The 25288-nt window shown below is 42.7% G+C and overlaps 1 protein-coding gene across 2 annotated transcripts in view; it reads right to left on the bottom strand.

The window, feature by feature from the left end:
• auh (AU RNA binding protein/enoyl-CoA hydratase) overlaps nt 1–23218 on the bottom strand; it is a 44814-nt gene extending 21596 nt beyond the window's left edge. The window contains exons 1-7 of one of the 2 annotated variants that reach the window (XM_038970248.1): nt 22961–23218; nt 20337–20404; nt 20170–20257; nt 19693–19779; nt 17520–17612; nt 15849–15905; nt 6270–6569 (exon numbers count right to left, since the gene is read on the bottom strand). In XM_038970248.1, coding sequence (XP_038826176.1) covers nt 6343–6569; nt 15849–15905; nt 17520–17612; nt 19693–19779; nt 20170–20257; nt 20337–20404; nt 22961–23183 — 843 coding nt within the window. In that variant the 5' untranslated portion in view covers nt 23184–23218 and the 3' untranslated portion in view covers nt 6270–6342. Of the gene's footprint in view, nt 1–6269; nt 6570–15848; nt 15906–17519; nt 17613–19692; nt 19780–20169; nt 20258–20336; nt 20405–22960 lie in introns of those variants that run through there. The other variant, XM_038970247.1, reaches the window with a different exon arrangement.
• Nucleotides 23219–25288: the final 2070 nt, after the last annotated feature.

The raw sequence follows: 25288 nt of genomic DNA, 5'->3' as shown, positions 1-25288 counted from the left end.
AAACCGAAACAGTCCCGTGTGGCGCAACACAGACACAGACACAGGAGACAACCACCCACCACAATCAATGTGAAAACACCTACCTTAATATGGCTCTCAATCAGAGGAAATGAAAACCACCTGCCTCTAATTGAGAGCCATATCAGGTCACCCTTTAACAAACATAGAAACACATAACATAGACTACCCACCCAAACTCACGCCCTGACCGTAAAACACATACAAAATAACAGAAAACCGGTCAGGAACGTGACAATAACGCATCAAAGTCTTTCAGAATTAGGCCTAATTCTTGTATGACACAACATACTTACCAAACAATAAAAATGTATTAATACTTTCTATTATTATTTGTTATTAGATTTGTCAGGATCCCCATTAGCTGACGCCAATGGCGACAGGGGTCCGACACATAACGAAAATGTCAATTAGTTTACTATGCAGTAAACTAATTGAAATCATAAAATGATTGCATTGCAGTCCAGACTTTAGTCAAAGCACGGTATGCATTGATCCAAGAACAGCTCACTTGGAAACCAGCAGACGAGGCAAACAAATTTGGAAAATCCCTAGTCATGGCCATGCCAAACAAATGAGCTTTCGTTTCTTTTCCGGTTAAACCTAACTGGTTTTCTCATTAAAGAACATGCCAAGATTCTGTGTAAGGATACTGTATTCTTTGAATTTAGGTGTGTCATAGTTGGTAAACGTTTGCCTGGGACTACGGCTGCATCCCAAAAGGCACCATATTTCCAACATAATGCACTACTGTTGACCAGGGCTTTTACTCTACTAGGGCTCTGGTCAAAAGTAGTGCACTATATAGGGAAAAGGGTGCCAAATAGGGCACAGCCAATATCTGGGAACACCACTTCCCTAAGTGTTTCGGAAATCCCCTCAGATGACAAGAGCACTTATTATCTTAATATCAATGTCTTTATTAATTCATTATAAATATTAACAACGTCTATATTAACGTCTATATTAACATTGTCTTATTATCAAAGTCTTTATTATCTCATTATCAATGTCTATATTATCAACGTCTTATTAACAACATCTATATTATCAAGGTCTATATTATCAATGTCTTATTATCAATGTCTTATTATCAATGTCTTATTATCAATGTCTTATTATCAATGTCTTTATTATCAACGTCGGCAGGTGGCCTACTGGTTATGGCGTTGGGCCAATAACAGAAAGGTTGCCCATTTGAATCCTCAACCTAACAAGGTGAAAAATCGGTCATTCTGCCCTTGAGCAAGGCAGTTAACCCCCCCACAACAACAGCTCCCAGTGTGGTAGCAAGGCAGTTAACCCCCTCCCCACAACAACAGCTCCCAGTGTGGTAGCAAGGCAGTTAACCCCCCCACAACAACAGCTCCCAGTGTGGTAGCAAGGCAGTTAACCCCCCACAACAACAGCTCCCAGTGTGGTAGCAAGGCAGTTAACCCCCCACAACAACAGCTCCCAGTGTGGTAGCAAGGCAGTTAACCCCCCACAACAACAGCTCCCAGTGTGGTAGCAAGGCAGTTAACCCCCCCACAACAACAGCTCCCAGTGTGGTAGCAAGGCAGTTAACCCCCCCACAACAACAGCTAACAGTGTGGTAGCAAGGCAGTTAACCCCCCACAACAACAGCTCCCAGTGCGGTAGCAAGGCAGTTAACCCCCCACAACAACAGCTCCCAGTGTGGTAGCAAGGCAGTTAACCCCCCACAACAACAGCTCCCAGTGTGGTAGCAAGGCAGTTAACCCCCCACAACAACAGCTCCCAGTGCGGTAGCAAGGCAGTTAACCCCCCACAACAACAGCTCCCAGTGTGGTAGCAAGGCAGTTAACCCCCCACAACAACAGTTCCCAGTGCGGTAGCAAGGCAGTTAACCCCCCACAACAACAGCTCCCAGTGTGGTAGCAAGGCAGTTAACCCCCCACAACAACAGCTCCCAGTGTGGTAGCAAGGCAGTTAACCCCCACAACAACAGCTCCCAGTGTGGTAGCAAGGCAGTTAACCCCCCACAACAACAGCTCCCAGTGCGGTAGCAAGGCAGTTAACCCCCCACAACAACAGCTCCCAGTGTGGTAGCAAGGCAGTTAACCCCCACAACAACAGCTCCCAGTGTGGTAGCAAGGCAGTTAACCCCCCACAACAACAGCTCCCAGTGTGGTAGCAAGGCAGTTAACCCCCCACAACAACAGTTCCCAGTGCGGTAGCAAGGCAGTTAACCCCCCACAACAACAGCTCCCAGTGTGGTAGCAAGGCAGTTAACCCCCCACAACAACAGCTCCCAGTGTGGTAGCAAGGCAGTTAACCCCCACAACAACAGCTCCCAGTGTGGTAGCAAGGCAGTTAACCCCCCACAACAACAGCTCCCAGTGCGGTAGCAAGGCAGTTAACCCCCCACAACAACAGCTCCCAGTGTGGTAGCAAGGCAGTTAACCCCCCACAACAACAGCTCCCAGTGTGGTAGCAAGGCAGTTAACCCCCCACAACAACAGCTCCCAGTGCGGTAGCAAGGCAGTTAACCCCCCACAACAACAGCTCCCAGTGTGGTAGCAAGGCAGTTAACCTCCCACAACAACAGCTCCCAGTGTGGTAGCAAGGCAGTTAACCCCCCACAACAACAGCTCCCAGTGTGGTAGCAAGGCAGTTAACCCCCCACAACAACAGCTCCCAGTGTGGTAGCAAGGCAGTTAACCCCCCACAACAACAGCTCCCAGTGTGGTAGCAAGGCAGTTAACCCCCCACAACAACAGCTCCCAGTGTGGTAGCAAGGCAGTTAACCCCCCACAACAACAGCTCCCAGTGTGGTAGCAAGGCAGTTAACCCCCCCCACAACAACAGCTCCCAGTGTGGTAGCAAGGCAGTTAACCCCCCACAACAACAGCTCCCAGTGTGGTAGCAAGGCAGTTAACCCCCCACAACAACAGCTCCCAGTGTGGTAGCAAGGCAGTTAACCCCCCACAACAACAGCTCCCAGTGTGGTAGCAAGGCAGTTAACCCCCACAACAACAGCTCCCAGTGTGGTAGCAAGGCAGTTAACCCCCCACAACAACAGCTCCCAGTGTGGTAGCAAGGCAGTTAACCCCCCACAACAACAGCTCCCAGTGTGGTAGCAAGGCAGTTAACCCCCCACAACAACAGCTCCCAGTGTGGTAGCAAGGCAGTTAACCCCCCACAACAACAGCTCCCAGTGTGGTAGCAAGGCAGTTAACCCCCCACAACAACAGCTCCCAGTGTGGTAGCAAGGCAGTTAACCCCCCACAACAACAGCTCCCAGTGTAGTAGCAAGGCAGTTAACCCCCCACAACAACAGCTCCCAGTGTGGTAGCAAGGCAGTTAACCCCCCACAACAACAGCTCCCAGTGTGGTAGCAAGGCAGTTAACCCCCCACAACAACAGCTCCCAGTGTGGTAGCAAGGCAGTTAACCCCCCACAACAACAGCTCCCAGTGTGGTAACAAGGCAGTTAACCCCCCACAACAACAGCTCCCAGTGTGGTAGCAAGGCAGTTAACCCCCCACAACAACAGCTCCCAGTGTGGTAGCAAGGCAGTTAACCCCCCACAACAACAGCTCCCAGGCTTATCGACATCGTTAAAAATAAAGTACAAACCATTTCCAACAAAGAAAACAAACAATATCTGAAATTCTTTCATTATACAGACAGACCCACAGAGTGCTCAGTTGCGCTTTATGTGTTAATTCTCCTTCCTTCCTTATAAATTCCCTCAAATACAAAATAAATAAATGGGGAATATACTTTAGATAGGGGCATTATAACCTACAACAATACAAATGAAAGAATACAACTTCTATATTGTTCCCGGAGCGTTATTCAATCCAAACAGCTTGGACAGCCCTCGACCTTTTAACCCCAGCGTAATCCACCTGAGCTCGGATAACACATCCCCTTTAACATCCCCCTGGGATGTCTGGAGCTCCCTGACCCCTTCCTGCCTGCATCTCACATGTCAAGGCATCCGTCAACCATCAACCTCTAAGACACGCTGTCACCTGATAGGTCAGGTCTGGGTGTGAAAACACAGTCTCTGTACAGACCGCTCTCTGGCCTTGGCGTTGAATGCTGAATCACTGAAAACGGCTCAGTCGGCTGCCAAAGGGTTTGCCAGGGAGCTAAGAGTTTCAACGTAGGGAACTTTGGAAGTGCAAAGGGAGAATGGCATGCACATGACCTTTTAAGGTTTTGTTTCGTGTTTATAGTTGGAGAGAAACATTATTTTGATTATATCCCATTCATAACAACTGAGTGAGCGGATTACCAAATGACTGAAAGTGACGTGCATTTAAGGCTTGGAATACTCTCTACAATAGCAATGGCCTACATAGCGAGGTTTGACATTCTAGCTGTTATTTCATTGTATACAACAGTAATTCAGTTCACGGGTTAACCACTCACTTTCCAAATACCAAACATCACAGGTTAGCGGGTGAAACAACCACTCTTTGTTATATGTTCTGGCAATACAGGCATTAGAACGCTTATATACAGGTACTGCCAAGATAAAGGAAACACTTGAGTAAATGCAGGATATAAAGTATATTGAAAGCAGGTGCTTCTACACAGGTGTTGTTCCTGATTTAATTAAGAAATTAACATCCCATCATGCTTAGGGTCATGTATAAAAAACGCTCACTTGCCCATTATTTTGGCTACCATGGCTAGAAGAGATCTGAGACTTTGAAAGAAGGGGTCTCAAAGGACCATAGGGGGGTTTAAAGGGTGTGTATGTATGTGTGTGTGCACGTACGTCTCAGACACCAGCTCTCAATCCAATTGAACACTTATGTCAGATTCTGGAGCACCTGAGACAGTTGTCCACCAACATCACCAAAACACCAAATGATGGAATTTCTCGTGGAAGAATGATGTCACATCCCTCCGATAGAGTTCCAGACACTTGTAGAATCTATGTAAAGACACATAGAAGCAGTTCTGGCTCGTGGTGGCCTAACACCCTAATAAGACACTTTATGTTGGTAGTTACCGGTAGCTGTTAGTAGTAAAATATCACATTTGTTATACTACAATGGGTGTCTCCTCACATAGCGAACCACAGTCAGGCACTAAGTGAAACACTATTCCCATTAGGAACACATCGAGAGATAATGACAAGCCTTGGTTACTGTAAACAACAACAGTTCAGAGGACTGGGGTTGTGTTCAGTAGGAACTAAATGGAAAGCAACAGGCCAAAACGTGGAGGGACCAGTGGTGTAGTGCCATTTCTTCAGGTGCCAAGCGATTTAAAAAAAAATACATCATCATTCTCAATCAAAGTTGCAATGCAATGTCTGCCTATACATACACATATTGGCTCACAGAAATGTTTATATTTTTAATACCCTTTAAATTAGATCTAATTTCAAAATAGTCCACCATCACTGTCAATCGTGAATTATATTTCTTCACGTTTTACGTGAGCTGCATCTGCGTATACCAAACATCTGATCACAATCAGTTTTGTGGGAATACGCAGATCTACTGATGTGAAACATTTTTTGAGAAGATGGGGTTATAGCCTACCTGTATTTTCTTTCAATAGAAGCACATAGCCCAGTGGTCACCAACCAATCAATCGTGATCAAACATTTCAGTAGAAAAGCCAAAGGTTTGCACTGACTTTTTTGTGTTCATGTTGGCGGTAGGTGCACTTGATTCAGACGTACTCCTCCTACCCGGTGGACCGGGAGATCTGTGGTGCGCCTACTGCTCTGGCCAATCAGATAGCTCAACTCACTGTGTATACAGTTTCCACAACCACAGTCACAGCAAAGTTTGATACTAGGCTACGTGGGCGGCAGGTAGCCTAGTGGTTAGAGCGTTGGATTAGTAACCGAAAGGTTGCAAGATCAAATCCCCGAGCTAACAAGGTAAAAATCTGTCGTACTGCCCCTGAACAAAGCAGTTAACCCACTGTTCCTAGGCTATCATTGAAAATAAGAATTTGTTCTTAACTGACTTGCCTAGTTAAAAAAAGGTAAAATACTTTTTTTTTTTAAACGTGAGATTCATAACTTAAAACCTTGACCAGAGAGAGAGACTGTCAAAGAATACAGCAAAGAGCTGCTGTTTTTACAAGTGAATTCATGTCTAAGTTTTGTATTCAGCACTGTCAAGACTGTTTTTATTTAACACTATTACAAAACTTCTCCGTACTTCCACTGGCGCTGCAACAAATGAGTAGCCAAGTGTATTGATAGCCCTGCTTTTTATTGTTATTAGCAGCTCATCGTGTCTATTTTAATATCGAGGAATAATTCACTTTCTCTGATCATAGGAAAAACATGAATTTGTGGATGAGGCAGATGCGGTACGATTCAAGTTTCGCCATCACGTGGAAGACGGTGTCCCCTCTCTCTGGTCAGTCTCACCGGAGGAGAGGAAGGAGAAAACAGGGACCGTGCGATGCAGACCCTCTGCTGCTTCGCTTCCTCCCTCCGCTGAGACGAATGCCGTGTTAAAAACAACTGGGAAGTCTGGGAAGACTTCCTGGGAAGACTGGGAAGACTTCCGAACTTCAGTGCGTTCGAGACAACTGGGAACTCTGGAAGAAAAGAAAAATAGAGATCTGACTGGGAAAAATAGTTTTGAATGGTCATCCAAACTCTGAAACTTTTTTTCGATTTTTCTAGAGCTCTGACTTTCTGACCAGAAGATCACTGACGTCATGATTTGATCTTGTTTTGTCCGAATTCCTAGTTGTCTTGAAAGCACCATAAATATCAGATGCAGGTACCATCAGTCCAGTAAAATAGAAAAGCTAATTATTTGCAAATAATTTGAACTTATGCTCAGCTGTACCTCACAAGCACTACACCAACTGATGTATTTTGTTATCAAAGCTAGCGTTTTAAAATATAATATCGCCTGAGAAGAAAAAGAATGACAGGCCAGGCATGTAGCCAATCTGCTGTGATAATGTACTAGGCCCACTGCATAAACCTCATTTTTATTAGGTTAATGTTACATGTTTAAAAAAAAATCTGAGCTGTAGATCTCAGCTTGCTTTTTGACTGAGAAAGTGATCTTGACTCAGAAAAGGTTAGTGACCACTGGCCTAGCCTGTTGATGTTTGGCTTCTGTCATTCGCTGAGGAGAGAGAGCTGCATCAGTCAAAGGTCCCTTTGTTTTTAAGACATACAAAGCCCTCAGAAGACGGCAGTGAATGTGCTTGCTGGGTGCCAACGGAGTCAAAAGTCTAATGGATTCAAAAGTTAGGTATCTAACCAGTGGTTCTAACCGGTGGTTCTAACCGGTGATTCTAACCGGTGATTCTAACCGGTGGTTCTAACTGGTGGTGGCCTCTGGGCCGGTGTTTTCTCATGTCCTAAATCTAGATCTGTGTGTCAGTGTATATCTTCTTCCGGAATTAAGCTTTACAGTCCGCTTGACTTGAGATCCGTCAGCTGATTATAAATAGAGACTACAACTCATTATTTTTTATAATAAAACACACAAAACTGACAGAGCAATGAAAATAGCTCTAACTCATCTCCCATTCAAGTGTGCTCCATTTCCTTAGTGAGGAAGTTACTGGGCTACAATCTGACTGGGGCTACACTCTGAATGGGGCTACACTCTGACTGGGCTAAAAAGGAAGACACAAAATATGGTTACATCCTTAATGACTATTTACAGACAGCGCACACCCACACCCACCCACACCAGGGTTTCCGTTAGCCAGTAATCGCCGGCTTTTATCAACAACAAAAAATCTGAAAAACGGACATATGCGCCGAATACAACAGGTATAGACCTTACAGTGAAATGCTTACTTACGAGCCCCTAACCAACAATGCAGTTTAAAAAATATGGATAAGAATATGAAATAAAAGTAACATGCAATTAAGAGCAGCAGTAAAATAACAATAGCAAGACTATATACAGGGGAGTACCAGTACAGAGTCAATGTGCGGGGGCACCGGTTAGTTGAGATAATATGTACATGTAGGTAGAGTTATTAAAGTGACTATGCATAGATGATAACAACAGAGAGTAGCAGCAGTGAAAAGGGGTGGGGGGGGGCATGCAAATAGTCTGGGTTGCCATTAAATGTTTAGGAGTCTTATGGCTTGGGGATAGAAGCTGTTTAGAAGCCTCTTGGACCTAGACTTGGCAGTCCGGTACCACTTGCCGTGCGGTAGCAGAGAGAACAGTCTATGACTAGAGTGGCTGGAGTCTTTTACAATTTTTTGGGCCTTCCTCTGATACCGCCTGGTATAGAGTTCCTAGATGGCAGGAAGCTTGGCCCAAGTGGTGTACTGGGCCATTCGCACTACCCTCTGTAGTGCCTTGCGTTCGGAGGCCGAGCAGTTGCCATACCAGGCAGTGATGCAACCACTCAGGGTGCTCTCGATGGTGCAGCTGTAGAACCTTTTGAAGATCTGAGGACCCATGCCAAATCTTTTCAGTCTCCTGAAGGGGAATAGGTTTTGCCGTGCCCTCTTCACGACTGCCTTGGTGTGCTTGGACCATGTTAGTTTGTTGGTAATGTGGACACCAAGGAACTTGAAGCTCTCAACCTGCTCCACTGCAGCCTCGTCGATGAGAATGGGGGTGTGCTTGGTCCTCTTTTTCCTGTAGTCCACAATCATCTCCTTTGTCTTGATCACGTTGAGGGAGAGGTTGTTGTCCTGGCACCACATGGCCAGGTCTCTGACCTCCTCCCTATAGGCTGTCTCATCGTTGTCGGTGGTTAGGCCTACCACTATCGTGTCATCGGCAAATTTAATGATGGTGTTGGAGTCGTGCCCGGCCGTGTAGTCGTGAGGGAACAGGGAGTACACGAGGGGACTGAGCACGCACCCCCGAGGGGCCCCCGTGTTGAGGATCAGTGTGGCGGATGTGTTGTTACCTACCCTTACCACCTGGGGGCGGCCCGTCAGGAAGTCCAGGATCCAGTTGCAGAGGGAGGTGTTTAGTCCCAGGGTCCTTAGCTTATTGATGAGCTTTGAGGGCACTATGGTGTTGAACGCTGAGCTGTAGTTAATGAATAGCATTTTCACATAGGTGTTCCTTTTGTACAGGTGGGAAAGGGCAGTGTGGAGTGCAACAGAGATTGCATCATCTGTGGATCTGTTGGGGCGGTAAGCAAATTGGAGTGGGTCTAGGGTTTCTGGGATAATGGTGTTGATGTGAGCCATGACCAGCCTTTCAAAGCAATGCATGGCTACAGACGTGAGTGCTACGGGTCGGTAGTCATTTAGGCAGGTTACCTTAGTGTTCTTGGGCACAGGCACTATGGTGGTCTGCTTAAAACATGTTGTTATTACAGACTCGGACAGGGAGAGGTTGAAAATGTCAGTGAAGACACTTGCCAGTTGGTTATGTTGGAGTCATTAAAACTCATTTTTCAACCACACCACAAATTTCTTGTTAACAAACTATAGTTTTGACAAGTCGTTTAGGACATCTACTTTGTGCACGACACAAGTCATTTTTCCAACAATTGTTTACAGACAGATTATTTCACTTATTATTCACTGTATCACAATTCCAGTGGGTCAGAAGTTTACATACACTAATGCCTTTAAACAGCTTGGAAAATCCAGAAAAAGATGTCATGGCTTTAGAAGCTTCTGATTGACATCATTAGAGTCAATTGGAGGTGTACCTGTGGATGAATTTAAAGGCCTACCTTCAAACTCAGTGCCTCTTTGCTTGACATCTTGGGAAAATCAAAAGAAATCAGCCAAATTGTAGACCTCCACATTTCTAATTCATCCTTCGGAGCAATTTCCAAACGCCTGAAGGTATCACGTTCATCTGTACAAACAATAGTACGCAAGTATAAACACCGTGGGACCACGCATCCGTCATACCGCTCAGGAAGGAGACGCGTTCTGTCTCCTAGAGATGAACGTACGTTGGTGCGAAAAGTGCAAATCAATCCCAGAACAACAGCAAAGGACCTTGTGAAGATGCTGGAGGAAACAGATACAAAAGTATCTATATCCACAGTAAAATGAGTCCTATATCGACATAACCTGAAAGGCCGCTCAGCAAGGAAGAAGCCACTGCTCCAAAACCGCCATAAAAAAGCCAGACTACGGTTTTCTAACTGCATGGGGACAAAGAATGTACTTTTTGGAGAAATGCCCTCTGGTCTGACGAAACAAAAATAGAACTGTTTGGCCATAAAGATCATCATTATGTTTGGAGGAAAAAGTGGGAGACTTGCAAGCCAGAGAACACTATCCCAACCATGAAGCACGGGGTGGCGGCATCATGTTGTGGGGGTGCTTTGCTGCAGGAGGGACTGGTGCACTTCACAAAATAGATGGCATCATGAGGATGGAAAATGATGTGGATATATTGAAGCAACATCTCAAGACATCAGTCAGGATGTTTAAGCTTGGTCGCAAATGGGTCTCCAAATGGACAATGACCCCAAACATACTTCCAAAGTTGTGGCAAAATGGCTTAAGGACAACAAAGTCAAGGTATTGGAGTGGCCATCACAAAGCCCTGACCTCAATCATATAGAAAATTGTTGGGCAGAACTGAAAAAGCGTGTGCGAGCAAGGAGGTCTACAAACCTGACTCAGTTACACCAGTTCTGTCAGGAGGAATGGGCCAAAATTCACCCAACTTATTGTGGGAAGCTTGTGGAAGGCTACCCAAAACGTTTGACCCATGTTAAACAATTTATAGGCAATGCTACCAAATACACTCAATTAGTATGTCAACTTCTGACACATTGGGAAAATTATGAAAGAAATAAAAGCTGAAATAAATCATTCTCTCTACTTTTATTCTGACATTTCACATTCTTAGAATAAAAGTGGTGATCCTAACTGACCAAAGACAGGGAATTTTTACTAGGATTAAATGTCAGGAATTGTGAAAAACTGAGTTTAAATGTATTTGGCTAAGGTGTATGTAAACTTATTGATGAAGCCAATGACTGATGTGGTGTACTCCTCAATGCCATCGGAGGAATCCCGGAACATATTCCAGTCTGTGCTAGCAAAACAGTCCTGTAGCTTAGCATCTGCTTCATCTGACCACTTTTTATTGATCTAGTCATTGGTGCTTCCTGCTTTCATTTTTGCTTGTAAGCAGGAATCAGGAGGATAGAATTATGGCAAGATTTGCCAAATGGAGGCCGAGGGAGAGCTTTGTACGCGACTCTGTGTGTGGAGTAGAGGTGGCCCAGAGTTTTTTTCCCCTCTAGATACACATTTAACATGCAGATAGAAATTTGGTGAAACAGATTTAAGTTTCCCTGCATTAAAGTCCCCGGCTACTAGGAGCGATGCCTCTGGGTGGACAAACCTGGACATACCTCTCCACATCTTGAATCTATATTTTTTAAAGATTTAATAGTTTATTTTTAATTTTACCTCCTTTTTCTCCCCAATTTCGTGATATACAATTGCAATCCAATAACAATCTTGTCTCATCGCAGCAACTCCCCAACGGGCTTGGGACAGGCGAAGGTCGAGTCATGCGTCATCCGAAACATGACCCGCCAAACCACCTTACCACCTACTTACCACCTGCCCGCTTAACCCGGAAGCCAGCTGCACCAATGTGTCGGAGGAAACACGGTTCAACTGAAGACCCAAGTCAGCCTGCAGGCGCCCGGCCCGCCACAACGAGTCGCTAGAGTGTGATGAGCCACACCATTCATTACCAGATTCAGCTGAGGTCTGGAACTTCGGGAATGATTTGTACCAAATACAGTGCTCTTATTGCTAACATATGTAATGGGGAATTGATTTAAACTATCAAAGGGCAAAGAATTCACACAATAAAACAACATGCTTTTCACTGACAGCTGCAACTCAATAATTAGCTAGGCCTTTTGCCAGGCAAGCGGCGTATGAAAGACTTCCTCATATGCCATTTCTCTCCTTTTCTACTGGTTTTCACTGTCCAGAAGCCAAATGTACAATCCTAGTCATATTAGCAACCCGTCCTAGTTGTTACATCTTTAGATTCACCCTCTTCCTACGTTTGTGAGGGAGACGTTCATCTCTGTTACACACCGTTCACATCAGGTGCAGTGTTTAGAATGTTGTTTTCTCGCAAAACTGCATTTTGGCAAACGTTTGAAAATGACGTTTTATTTGATGTTTCATTACAGGAGTTGCATGGTATGTTAAGATGAATGCTAATGGGTTACGCACCGGTAAATTTCTCAAACGGCCAGTAAATTAAAATCTTCCCCCACATTTTTCTCATGGAAACCCTCACACAACACACAAACAGAAAGATGGACAGACAGCTCACACACAAAGAGAGAGACAGAAAGACAGACAGCGCACACACAGACGGACAGGTTGGAGTGGTCAGACATAGTGGTCAGACATAGTGGGCCAGACATTTCCGTGGGTAACTGCAACAGCCCTTCAGATAGATGCCGCTTAATAACAGTAAATGTGTTCCAGGGCACAGGACGGCACGCCAGCCAGACAAAACATGTATCCTGCTGACGTCTCCCCTGCCACCCCACCCCCAACCCACACATTACCAGGGAGTGCGGCGGCAGCGGTGAATAAATCTCCAAAGACTTGGACGGGTGCCAAGGATTTGGTGACCTATTTTCAACCAGGTGGAGAGCAATAGGCAGAGGAAAGACACTCTCTTTTGTGGATCTGTCTTTTTCCTCTCTCTCTCTCTGCAGAAAGCCACAGCTTCAAATTATAGAGTCCTAGATAAGAATGCTTTATCTCGCTCTCAAATTTCAATAGAGACCGAACAGATTTTTAAAAAGGCATTTGGGTGCATTAGTGAGACCTCATTAGAAGACAGGCAGTCTTCTCTGATCCGCTGCTTGGTCACAGGTTTATTCAGCTGTTGTAGTGAAGCTTTGGGCCCGTATAAAATCTATGTTGCGGAAAACACGGAAGGAATCACAGAATCCAGAAATTAAAACGGAATTCAACAATTTTCAAAAATGTGTTGAATTTAGTATGATATCAACTAAAGATATTGAACTGAGTAGGAACTAAACTAAATGTACTGAACTTCATAGACAATTATTTAATTTGCCCAAGTTAATCATAAGACATTAACAAAATTGCATCAGTGATTGGTATTTTCCTGCAACTTTCTTAAAGGGCACAGGAATTCCCGTCTGTGTGTGTTGTGTGGCGCAGGTATGTCTAGTCTACACTTTGTGTAGCCATTAGCGATAATGCTAACGATACCTATCTGCTGGTAGATGGAAAGGCTTTCCCAAAACCTTTTCAATTAAATGTCAACTACAAAGTAGCCTATGCCTTGCCTTGCAGAATTAAATTATGATTATTGGCATCATTCCAGTGGCCATTTGTTTTGCAAACTCTGCAATCCTATGAGCACTAAAGAAACACCACCAAAACAATGCTCTCTGGATGGTATGCCCTTGCATTAAAAAGGTAACTACACCCAAAATTCAGAGAAAATGTACTTGATACGATTGTGATGTGTTGTCTCACCTAGCAATCTTAAAATGAATGCACTAATTGTAAATCACTCTGGATGTATGCATAAGAGCCTCTGCTAAATTACTAAAATGTTTTAAAAAATCTAAATTTCTTAGATTTTTTCCCAGAGCTAAAAAGTGGGCCACTGATGTGGGTTAATCAATGCTGTGGACTTAAAACATAAATTGTTGTTGTTTTTCTGTTTCAAAAAGTGTGATTTTGAAAGCAAAAACCTGAAAAAAAAATGAAAACTGAAACCTGGAAAAACAAAATGGAAAAAACTACATTTGTGAGAATTTTTGGAGTGAATAATAAAATGACTGTCGTCCTTTTACAGGGCTCTAGAAGCTCCTTCAGCCTGATGGAGTGGGAGGGGAGGATAGTGTTGAATAATGTCCCAGTTATCTCTCCTTCCTCCATAAGTGTGCACTTGTTCCGTTCCCTTCACTGAATTGAAAGGAAATGACAGGTGTAAGAAATATGGTGTAAACTCCCACTAGCCTATGGCTACACCAATCCAAATGCAAGTGCACACTTCAGGAGAAAGGACATATTATTGGGACACACCCTTGAACTGACTTCCTTCAGTTTCTCAGCTGTGGTCAAGGATCTGTGGATACTGGAGAACCTCAAGAGCTCTTTGTTGCTCTTAATTTAGAGGACCTTTTATACATCCCCCAAAAACCATTAGAACATTATTTTTAAGGGGAAGTGATATGTAAAATTTTAAACGATGCCCAGCGAGAAGGCAGAGATCATTTACACGAGATTTAAGTAAATAGTGCAACAATGAGTTGCATGCAGTGCAATCACCAGCTGTCGTCCTAAAGTTAATTTGGGTTTGTATCCATCTACATCAAATCTGTTATTTTGGGAAACATTTGGTGCTGCAAGAGCTTTTCCGTGGACACGATTGATACTGTAACGAACACAAATCACTACTAAAACTTCAATGATACATTTTAGGCCATTGACAGATCATTAGGTCAATCCTCAATAGTCAAATTTGACTTAAAAACTGTGTGACAACTGTGGCTGTCAAATATCCCACAAAAATAAAGTGTGAGGAGAGATCAGCAGAGAGAGAAATTGATTTCAGAGAGGCAGCCAGCGAAATGTCAAGAGCTAAATCCCTTAGGCCTTGCGAGAGACAAAGACAAAGGGCACCTGAATCCCTGGATGAGACTGAACAGAGACGGACAAAGCTCTGACATCAACCCTGATGAATCGTACAGCAATGGGCTGGTGGTGCCTCAGAAATGACTGGCATGCTCTATGTAATGTAGAACACCTGTCAAATCCAAACAGAATTCACACTGACATGCAGTCTACCACAGCGAACTACGTTTCATTATGGTCGACAGGTTTAGCAGTCTACACATCTTCAAAATTCTCTCCATTCCCTCTTTGGGTGGCTGTGCAGCTAATAGCTATAAACAGACACAAGACCTCTGTTGATGCCTCTCTACTCTTAGACTGGAGAGAAGTAAGCTGGTTTTATTAAACAATCCTTGAAGGGGGTTCAACACCAGTGTAGCTCAATCAGACATGGATTGACCTAGTTCCCTACTGTGACCTCCCTTATAACTACTCATCATGTTGCACATATAGCACAATTATATTGGTTAAGTGATGTCCAAAGAGTTTGGGTAGCATACTGTATGTGCAATAAAAACTGTTGAGGAATATGCACTAGAATGAGTCAGTGTAAGCTTCTCCTAATAAAAGGCTGACCCACAGCAGTTCAGGGTTGTGTACATTTTGTAGGCGAACAAATGTGAAGTGTGTACCTTCCTGGTTACAATTGATGATAAAAGGCAGGAAAGAAACAGGCATTTACCACATACATAGCTAGGACACAATGCTACATATCTCTTCCTTGCTTACATATCGGAGCGGCTTTTCTTTTAGGTTAGACAGAGACACAGACAGTCTTGAGCTCTGTTTTTCATGCCACATTAAACAATTCTGCAACCAAAATATATCTCTGTGTACATTTTCATGCGGTGCACCATTTTATCCAAATTGACCCAGTCAACCTCATATCTGGTCAACATTTGAAAGTTGGTACACCAGGGATACTAAATAAAGAACTCTCAGGGATTCCGGGAAAGAAAAAGCCATTTTGGCCCATCGACGTAGGACGTGTTATAACAGCCAAGAGAGAGAATGTCGCCCATACGTCACACCTGGACAAATGCCGCAATTTATTTCAAACAACAACATTTACTTGAGATTGACATTTCTTAGAAATACAAAACTGTGTCATTTAGAAAGAGGTTGTATATTCACCATATCGCTTGTGGTCAAATTTGAAAGGCAAGCATTTTTTGGTTTGATTGTCAATTTCACGAATTGTAGTCTTAGCACACAAAGGCACAACAGCACACTAGGAAATGAAACCTTACCTGCTCCTGGAATGATGGCGAGTTTGGTTTCAGTCAGGCCGAGCTTTGCATTGTTAGCTACAGAAAAAGGGAAATGTGACAGAGTCAGAATATCTGGAATCAATCAGTTCTAGACAAACATCTTTGATCTATTTCCTTACAGTAGAAAGGGAATTCCGGCATCGGCTCAGAGCAAACTAACAAATCACACGTCTTGGCTTGAATATTTATATTTAGAGTGACTAATACTTAAGCAATAAGGCCTGAAGGGGTGTGGTATATGGCCAATATACCACGGCTAAGGGTGTGAAATGTGGTGAGTGACTTTTTCTGTAGGGATGCACAATATATTCATATCGGTAACAGATGGCAATGGCTAAAAACATATCTGCCATACCGTTGATGTACCCTTATTTTTGTGTTTACCTTTTGGCTTACAGGCCACAGAACTGCTGCAGGTATCTTTAATGTAAATAAAGGAGGGAGATACATTCTAGGTTGTAAATGTTTTCTGCACCCACCCGGGCACCAAGAACCACACACCTACTGAGTCAGCCCTCACAAAATAGTTTAGTTTCATCCCTCACTAAAAACAATGACAACCACTATGGCTGTCGACAGTTGATTCATTCAGAGAGGACTCTTCAGTCACTCAAGTCTGGCATGCATGCTCACATCCATCTGTGGTGCTATGATGCCCTGAAACTTTAAAGCCACTTTCATCTGTGAACACCCCCCCCCATCCAATCCGATGCTTAAAATAGATGCTAATAAACTCATCAGAGAACATGTGTGAAAGCATATGGAATATCGCAGCTCTCTCGTACGAGGAAGGGGAGTGATGCGCTAGGAACGAGGAACAGATTTAATTCTGAGGCTGAGGAAAAACATTGCACACGCTGACATCTGTTCCTTGGTCATTTTAAAGATGGAGTGTTGATTCGCTCCAGCAAATGGAAGCCGTGTGGATCTCAATAGAAGGGACTTGTCATGCTTGACGAGGACAACATGTACATTCAACAACAATTTGATCAAATACAGTGATGTTTTTAGATAGGCATTCATCTTACAAATATCATAACGAATGAATCAAATTATACTAATTTCATCAGTAAATGAATCAACCAACTGCCATAGTCTAATCTCTCAATGTGGGGAAACAAAATATAGGTTATGTAAATTCTACTAAATCTGTTCTGTACAGTCTATTCATTCATCAGGGCATGTGGGGGCATGTACACTCTTATATTTGCTCATGATCATTTGTCAACTAGAGAAGTACAGTATTTCAAAAAACATGTACATTAACTCTGTTGAACAGGAATTTTATCATGTCTCATAATCGACCCAGCACAAAGACACTGTGTCAACACTTTGTTTTACTAGTATGAATCTTTGGAGGCTCTAGAGAAATTCTAGCTGTGTGTACTGTAATGTCTATGCTACACCGCTATATATTAGTCATTTAGCAGACTCTCTTATCCAGAGCGACTTGCAGGAACAATTAGGGGTTTAAGTGCCTTGCTCAAGGGCACATCGACAGATTTTTCACCTAGTCTGCTCTGGGATTCGACCCAGTGACCTTTCGGTTACTGGCCCAAAACTCTTAACCACTAGGCTACCTGCTACCTATATGTACCTGTTTTACATACAAGCACCGGCACACCCATTTTAGCACAATGGGTTACTTACAGGCAATTCTGATGTCACAGGACAGAGCCATCTCCAGACCACCACCAAGGGCAGCTCCATCGATAGCTGCGATCGTTGGCATGGGCAGATTACCTACACAGAAACGGGGGTATTTGTCAAAATGGAGTATGATGTAAAACATTTTTCCTCCAGTAGACACAAAGAAAATAAGAAGACATGTCATCGATCATCTCTCTGAAGACAGTCATGTCTCACACACATCCACAACATAAAACAATAACAAAATGAAATATGTATAAATGACTCTACGAATTAGCAATGAGTCCTTAGCCCTCAATCACAACAGTGTAAAATGTGCACAGGCAATATGAACACATCTCCCTGAAACACTGAACCTTGTGTAAACCAATGTGTAAATACATACAGCGCATTCGGGAAAGTATTCAGACCCTTTAACTTTTTCCACATATTGTTACGTTACAGCCTTATTCTAAAATTGATTAAAATTGTTTTTCCCCCTCATCAAATCTACACACAATACCCCATAATGACATCACATTATGGTGATATTGTGAGGTATTATGGTGTATATTATGGGGTATTGTGATGTAATAATGACATCACAATACCCCATAATGACAAAGAAAAAACTGGTATAAGAAATAAAAAACAGAAATACCTTATTTACATAAGTATTCAGACCCTTTAGCTATGAGACTCGAAATTGAGCTCAGGTGCATCCTGTTTCCATTGATCACCCTTGAGATGTTTCTACAACTTGTCCACCCGTGGTAAGTCCACCCGTGGTAAATTCAATTTATTGGACATGATTTAGAAAGGCACACCAGTCTATATAAGGTCCCACAGTTGGAAGAGCATGTCAGAGCAAAAACCAAGCCATGAGGTTGAAGGAATTGTCTGTAGAGCTCCGAGACAGGATTGTGTCACAACAAATTTCTGCACAATTGAAGGTCCCCAAGAACACAGTGTCCTCCATCATTCTTCAATGCAAAACGTTTGGAAGCACCAAGACTCTTCGTAGAGCTGGCTGCCTGGCCAAACTGAGCAATTGGGGGTGAAGGGCCTTGGTCAGGGAGGTGACCATCGGGTTCTGCAGAGAAGAATGGGAGAATCTCCCCAAATACAGGTGTGCCAAGCTTGTAGCATCATACCCAAGATGACTCAAGGCTATAATTTCTTCCAAAGGTGCCTCAACAAAGTACTGAGTAAAGGATCTGAATACTTATGTAAATGTAATATTTCTGTTTTGTTATTTAAAAGCCTGTTTCTGCTTTGTCATTAAAGGGTATAGTGTGTAGGTCGATGAGGGGAAAAAATGATTTAATCAATTTTAGAAGGGGAAAATGTGGGAAAAGTCAAGGTGTCTGAGTACTTTCTGAAGGCACTGTAGGTGCAGTGTGGCAGCTCAGTGTTTATCCCATATCGCCTAGGTGCCCTCAAACTAAACTCTGGACCTCCAAGCCAGTTCCACTGTGTTTTTTTTCCATTGTTCCCTTCTAATCAGGGACTGATTTAGACCTGGGACACCAGGTGGGTGTAATTAATTATCAGGTAGAGGAGAAAACCAGCAGGTTCCAGACCTCGTGGGGTAAGAGTTGAATACCCCTGGCCTAGTGAATAACAAGACTCTAAAAATGGAATGGAATGAGTCATCTCATTCCAGTCCACCTGGCATGAATTTATAACCACAGGAAATGAGCAAGAAAAAAGTATTATCAATGACTCGAATGGATTTTAAGATGATGAAATGATTCATGTGCTGCTTTGTGAACATGAAACAATTAGGGACATAATGTCCAGACTAATTTGTGTGAAATACTAGGGCCGTGACAATACCAGTATCGTGATAATAGTATCGTGGAAAGGAAACAAAACACGAAGCGGATTTAACTTCTTTAGGAAAACGTCCCTTGGAAGGAAAAAAACATCATTATGTTGTCATCCAGTCACATTTACTGATTTTTCAAACTATAGCACACAATATTTTACATACTGCAGGTTTTTAACCCCTTAGAGTCGATGTCCACGCCCCTGCAGAAATCTAATTTCTATAATACAAAAAATATGTCTGTTTAAAGTAGCAAAGAGTTTGGTCTACTTCGTGTTTGAATTTGTTTGTAATTGGGGGAAAAATATTGCGATACTGGTACCGTCCCGGCCCTATGAAATAAGTCGTCAACAATTCCCTCACCAAGTTCTGAGATTAGTGCCCTTGCCTTGGACACAAAGGGTCCAACTTCACTTTGGTGCATTTTGGCCCTCTCTTTAAGGTCCGCACCTGTACAGAGAAAACAACATGTCATTGTCATCTAATAAATCATGTAATAGAATGAAAATGTGCTCTTTCCCCCCCCCCAGCTTTTCCACCAGCATCTACGCTACAACATAGGTTAAATAAATTGGTGAGGAGTTACAGACAGCATAAAAGCAACAAAAACGTACACAGATTATGGCTAGAGGTAACTGATTCCACACTCCCGCGAGTTATAAAAATACATGCAGGAAATATTCAATTGTACACTAATAAATATCAGCCTTCAAATTAACGACATACCTCATAGATTTTTTTTACAAAATTTAAGACTATCACTTACACAGTAAATGCATCATGGGCATAGTTCAAACTGTCTGATCCCATTGTCACCCAAAATATAAAGTTGTTGTGTACCTGCACAGAATATCCCAGGCACCATGCTACAAATGATGACAGTCCGCACTTTGCTGTTCTTTTTTACACTCTCCACAGCCTCAGTCATCTAACAGAAAACACAATCAAAATGGGTGCTAATAACAGCCATAATTGATGTAGGCCACCTCACGGATGTCCATACATACCTGAATGACAAGGTTTTTGCTGATGGCATTTTTTTGCTTTGGTCGATTGATCCCAAAGACGACAATCCCTAAAAGACAGATAACATGTTAGAACTACGGAGAGGGGGCCATGAATAGCAGACGGAGTGGGGGCCATGAATAGCAGACGGAGTGGGGGCCATGAATAGCAGACGGAGTGGGGGCCATGAATAGCAGACGGAGTGGGGGCCATGAATAGCAGACAGAGTGGGGGCCATGAATAGCAGACAGAGTGGGGACCATGAATAGCAGACAGAGTGGGGGCCATGAATAGCAGACAGAGTGGGGACCATGAATAGCAGACAGAGTGGGGACCATGAATAGCAGACGGAGTGGGGGCCATGAATAGCAGACGGAGTGGGGACCATGAATAGCAGACAGAGTGGGGGTCATGAATAGCAGACAGAGTGGGGGCCATGAATAGCAGACAGAGTGGGGGCCATGAATAGCAGACGGAGTGGGGGCCATGAATAGCAGACAGAGTGGGGGCCATGAATAGCAGACAGAGTGGGGACCATGAATAGCAGACAGAGTGGGGACCATGAATAACAAACATGATATATGATATTATATAGTACCATAGTACTATGATATAATATAGTACAGTACCATAGTACTATGATAAAATATAGTACAGTAACATAGTACTATAATATAGTACAGTACCATAGTACTATAATATAGTACAGTACCATAGTACTATGATATAAGATAGTACACCCATAGTACTATATAATATAGTACAGTAACATAGTACTATGATATAATATAGTACAGTAACACAGTACGATGATAAAATATAGTACAGTACCATAATACTATATAGTACAGTACTATACTACAGTACAGTACCATAGTACTACGATATAATATAGACACCCATAGTACTATATAATATAGTACAGCACCATAGTACTATGATATAGTATAGTACCATAGCACTATGATATAATATAGTACAGTACCATAGCACTAGGATTGAATATAGTACAGTACCATAGCACTATGATTTAATATAGTACACCCATAGTACTATGATATAACATGGAAATTATATAAATCAATACGATCCCTTATTGTTTAAATGTGTCCTATGGAATAACGAGACATCACCATTACTTACTACGTCTGTGATCATACTGAATACCATCAATAACACTATGGCACTGTGCCCAACAGAGGCTTGTGGGAATGTATTCTTGGTTCCATGTCTCTGACAGAGGCCAATGGCCATGGGTGAATCTCAAAAGTGTTTATCTAGATTCCTCCAGGATTTTCCTTGCCTCCTCAATCAAAACAAATCAAATGTTGTGTCACATGCGCCGAGTACAACAGGTGAAATACATACTTACAAGCCCTTAACAATGTAGTTTTAAGAAAAATAAACTCAAGTTTTTTTTTTTTTTTTAAGTAACACAAAATAACAATAACGAGGCTATAGCCTAGTGGTTAGAGTGTTGGGAAAGTAACCGAAAGGTTGCTGGATTGAATCAACCCCGAGCTGACAAGGTAAAAATCTGTCGTTCTGCCCCTGAACAAGGCAGTTCATCCACTGTTCCCGGTAGGCCGTCATTGTTGATGAGAATTTGTTCTAAACTGACTTGCCTAGTTAAAGGTTAAATAAATAATAAAAATATATATACACAGGGGGTACCGGAACCGAGTCAATGTGCAGGGAACAGGATAGTTTAAGTAATTGAGGTAATATTTACTTGTAGGTAGGGGGTAAAGTGACTATGCATAGATAATTAACAGAGAGTAGAAGCAGCGGGGGAAAAAGGCGAGGGGGGGTTCATGAAAAACGTCAGAGGGAAGCAGTACTCTCTCTGACATTTTGAGAAGCAGGCGAGGAATTGAGCAAAATACTTCTGACATTAACTGGTAAGTCCTGGACTGGGGATTGAAGGGATAATACCAAACTCATCATCCTTTATATTGACATGGGACACCCTTAGGACAAGATCACAAGGTTGGGAAGTGGTGAGATTTTGCAAAGAGTCAAGTAATTGACACTGACAAATACCTTGCAGTCAGTTTGAACATGGATGTTGTACGCAGGTTCCATTGAAAAAGTTCAAGGTTTTTCTACATACTTGACTTCTGGATAGTGATCTCTGACAAAGCTAGAGAAAATGTGACAAATATTTTTGGAGATGATTTATCTAGTTTTACAATTGGATCATTTGGGAACCGTTTTTACCAAAATAGTCCCCCCCCCAAAAAAAAAAAATAAAGAAAATATTGGCAATTTAAGCTTTCTTTAGTGTTATGTGTCAGTCATTCAAATTCGCTATGTAGGCAACAGGTAATGTACAATAGGTGTAGGTAGACCTTGGTAATTAGCATAGGACATTGTAACATATTTTTTAGAAACAATGTTTCTCTTTCAAGGATTAGTCACTGTAACATTGTTTTTGACAAGTTATGACGTTGAGCGACAGATAGCGTAGCAGCTAACAGAGCAGCTTTATCTGCAGGAGACTCAAGCGTGTCGCGTTGAGTTGTTAATAGTTTTTTGATTTGGCAACACTTCCTGAAACAAAGTCGTCTTACACCAACAACACGATTTGGGATTGTTTTATACACTAATGGCAATGGCTAGCTACCTGAATCTTCTCCGTCCAGATATCTAATGCTCAAGTCATCCTTAATATCGGAGCTGTAATGACGGGTCGCTCCATTGCTTGTCGGACGAATGTACTGTAGTTTGTTGTTGAGGACATTGTGCAAAGACTTCGTATGCTCCTGCAATCTGCGCACTCCCTCGATGGTACCCGTTTGGGGTCGAATAGCTTGCAGAAGAACTCGGCAACCCACAAGAACCGCCATACTGTAGTGCTGCAGTGTTGTTTTGACTTTCAACTTTGAACCGAGTGTGACGTGGGGTTGACCACGTGACCAGCCACACACGCCGCAGAATAGGATTCCCTCTGCTAGCTACAGTCATACGATAATGCTCTCAATGCTCTCTCCATTATTGTTTAATAAACAAACAAAAAAACTCGCCATCGAAATCCATCAATTTGACCTGTGTATCTTCGTCGAGACCGTAATAACACTACAGTGAAATTCTGAGCTATGGCACGAACGCATTTTCGCCCAAACATGCATTAGATGGGACAAAAACAAAGCAACTTGAATTGTTGCCTGCACTCAAGATGCATTGGTCTCAGGTTGTCCATCAAAGAGTGAAACCACCAACAAAATGTAAACACTGCAGTGTGCTGTATCTCTTTACATGGTAACTGCCCTTGATCCTGTATGCAGTTCTCAAGGAATGACATTCCATGAAATTAAGCAGTTTGGCTATTAGAAAACATGACTGCATGACACCATTGTTCTCCTATGGCTTAGCTTTATGGTTATAATGGACTAAGAAAGACAGTTGTATTAATCTCATTAAGGTAGGCTATTCATGAAAATGATGTGGTATTTCAATAATTGAAATGACTGAGACTGGAGTCTTTAAACAAGTATTTCAGTAGTACCCCAGTCAGCCAGTGAAGGAATGTAGACATGCCGACTGTATAGTAGTTTTTGCTGTGATGAGGCTGGATTACTTTCCCAGATTTAATGAGATAAGTAATATTGTTATTATTAGGTGTCTGTAGATTTACATCCCAGGCATTATCTTATAATTGGCAATTGAGGAGACTGAAAAGATTTGGCATGGGTCCTCAGATGGGTCCTCAGATCCTCAAAAGGTTCTACAGCTGCACCATTGAGAGCATCTTGACTGGTTGCATCACTGCCTGGTATGGCAACTGCTCGGCCTCCGACCATAAGGCACTACAGGGAGTAGTGCGTACGGCCCAGTACATCACTGGGGCAAAGCTTCCTGCGATCCAGGACCTCTATACCAGGCGGTGTCAGTGGAAGGCCCAAAACATTTTCAAAGACTCCAGCCACACTAGTCATAGACTGTTCTCTCTGCTACCGCACGGCAAGCGGTACCGGAGCGCCAAGTCTAGGTCCAAGAGGCTTCTAAACAGCTTCTACCCCCAAGCCATAAGACTCCTGAACATCTAATCAAATGGCTACCCAGACTATTTGCATTGCCCCTCTCCCACTCTTACACCGCTGCTACTCTCTGTTATTATCATCTATGCATAGTCACTTTAATAACTATACCTACATGTACATATTACCTCAATTACCTCGACTAACCGGTGCCCCCTGTATATAGTCTCACTAATGTTATTTTACGGCTGCTCTTTAATTACGTGTTACTTTTATTTCTTATTCTTATTTGTACTGCGTTGTTGGTTAGGGGCTCGTAAGTAAGCATTTCACTCTAAGGTTGTATTCGGCGCATGTGACTAATAAAATGTGATGATTTGATTTGACCAAGATACTGGGGAAAGAGCCAACATGGTCTTCAATGCTTTACTTTGTTATAGTTGTGGCCATATGACTGAAATCTATCAACTCTTTCTGGCTAAATGCAAGTTAGGCTGGTTGCTGATGAGAAAACAAGTTCTCAACGGGATATATTTGTTGGCTTCAGATAGCAATAATTTATTCATAATGATTCATTTACTGTATATGTAATATTCTAATTTCAAGGTAAGGTTGTATAGTTAGTTGTATGTCAGCTGATTTTCAGGGTTAAAAAGAGTATTATTTTGCCTAGGGGTGCTCATGGGACAAAAGGGGTCCCTTTAAATGGACAGAAATATTGTCCAGAAATGACCTCATTGGACAGAAAGAGGCACACCTCCCCACACTTATCAGCAAAAAGCATATAGGCTATTGTTGGCCAAATACTTTGTGTGGTTTCATGATATACTGTAAGAAATGGATAATTATCATAAATGTATATGACTTGAACCATTCAGCAAAGATTCTATCCAAAATTGTATGTAAACAATTAGCAATTTAACTCACATAGTGTTTCTTTAACTTGTCTGGGTTGGGGCGGGAACACAAAAGTG

Source organism: Salvelinus namaycush, chromosome 31 (genome assembly GCF_016432855.1).
Source record: "Salvelinus namaycush isolate Seneca chromosome 31, SaNama_1.0, whole genome shotgun sequence".
Lineage (NCBI taxonomy): Eukaryota > Metazoa > Chordata > Actinopteri > Salmoniformes > Salmonidae > Salvelinus > Salvelinus namaycush.
This window is presented reverse-complemented; position numbering and strand designations above follow the sequence as displayed.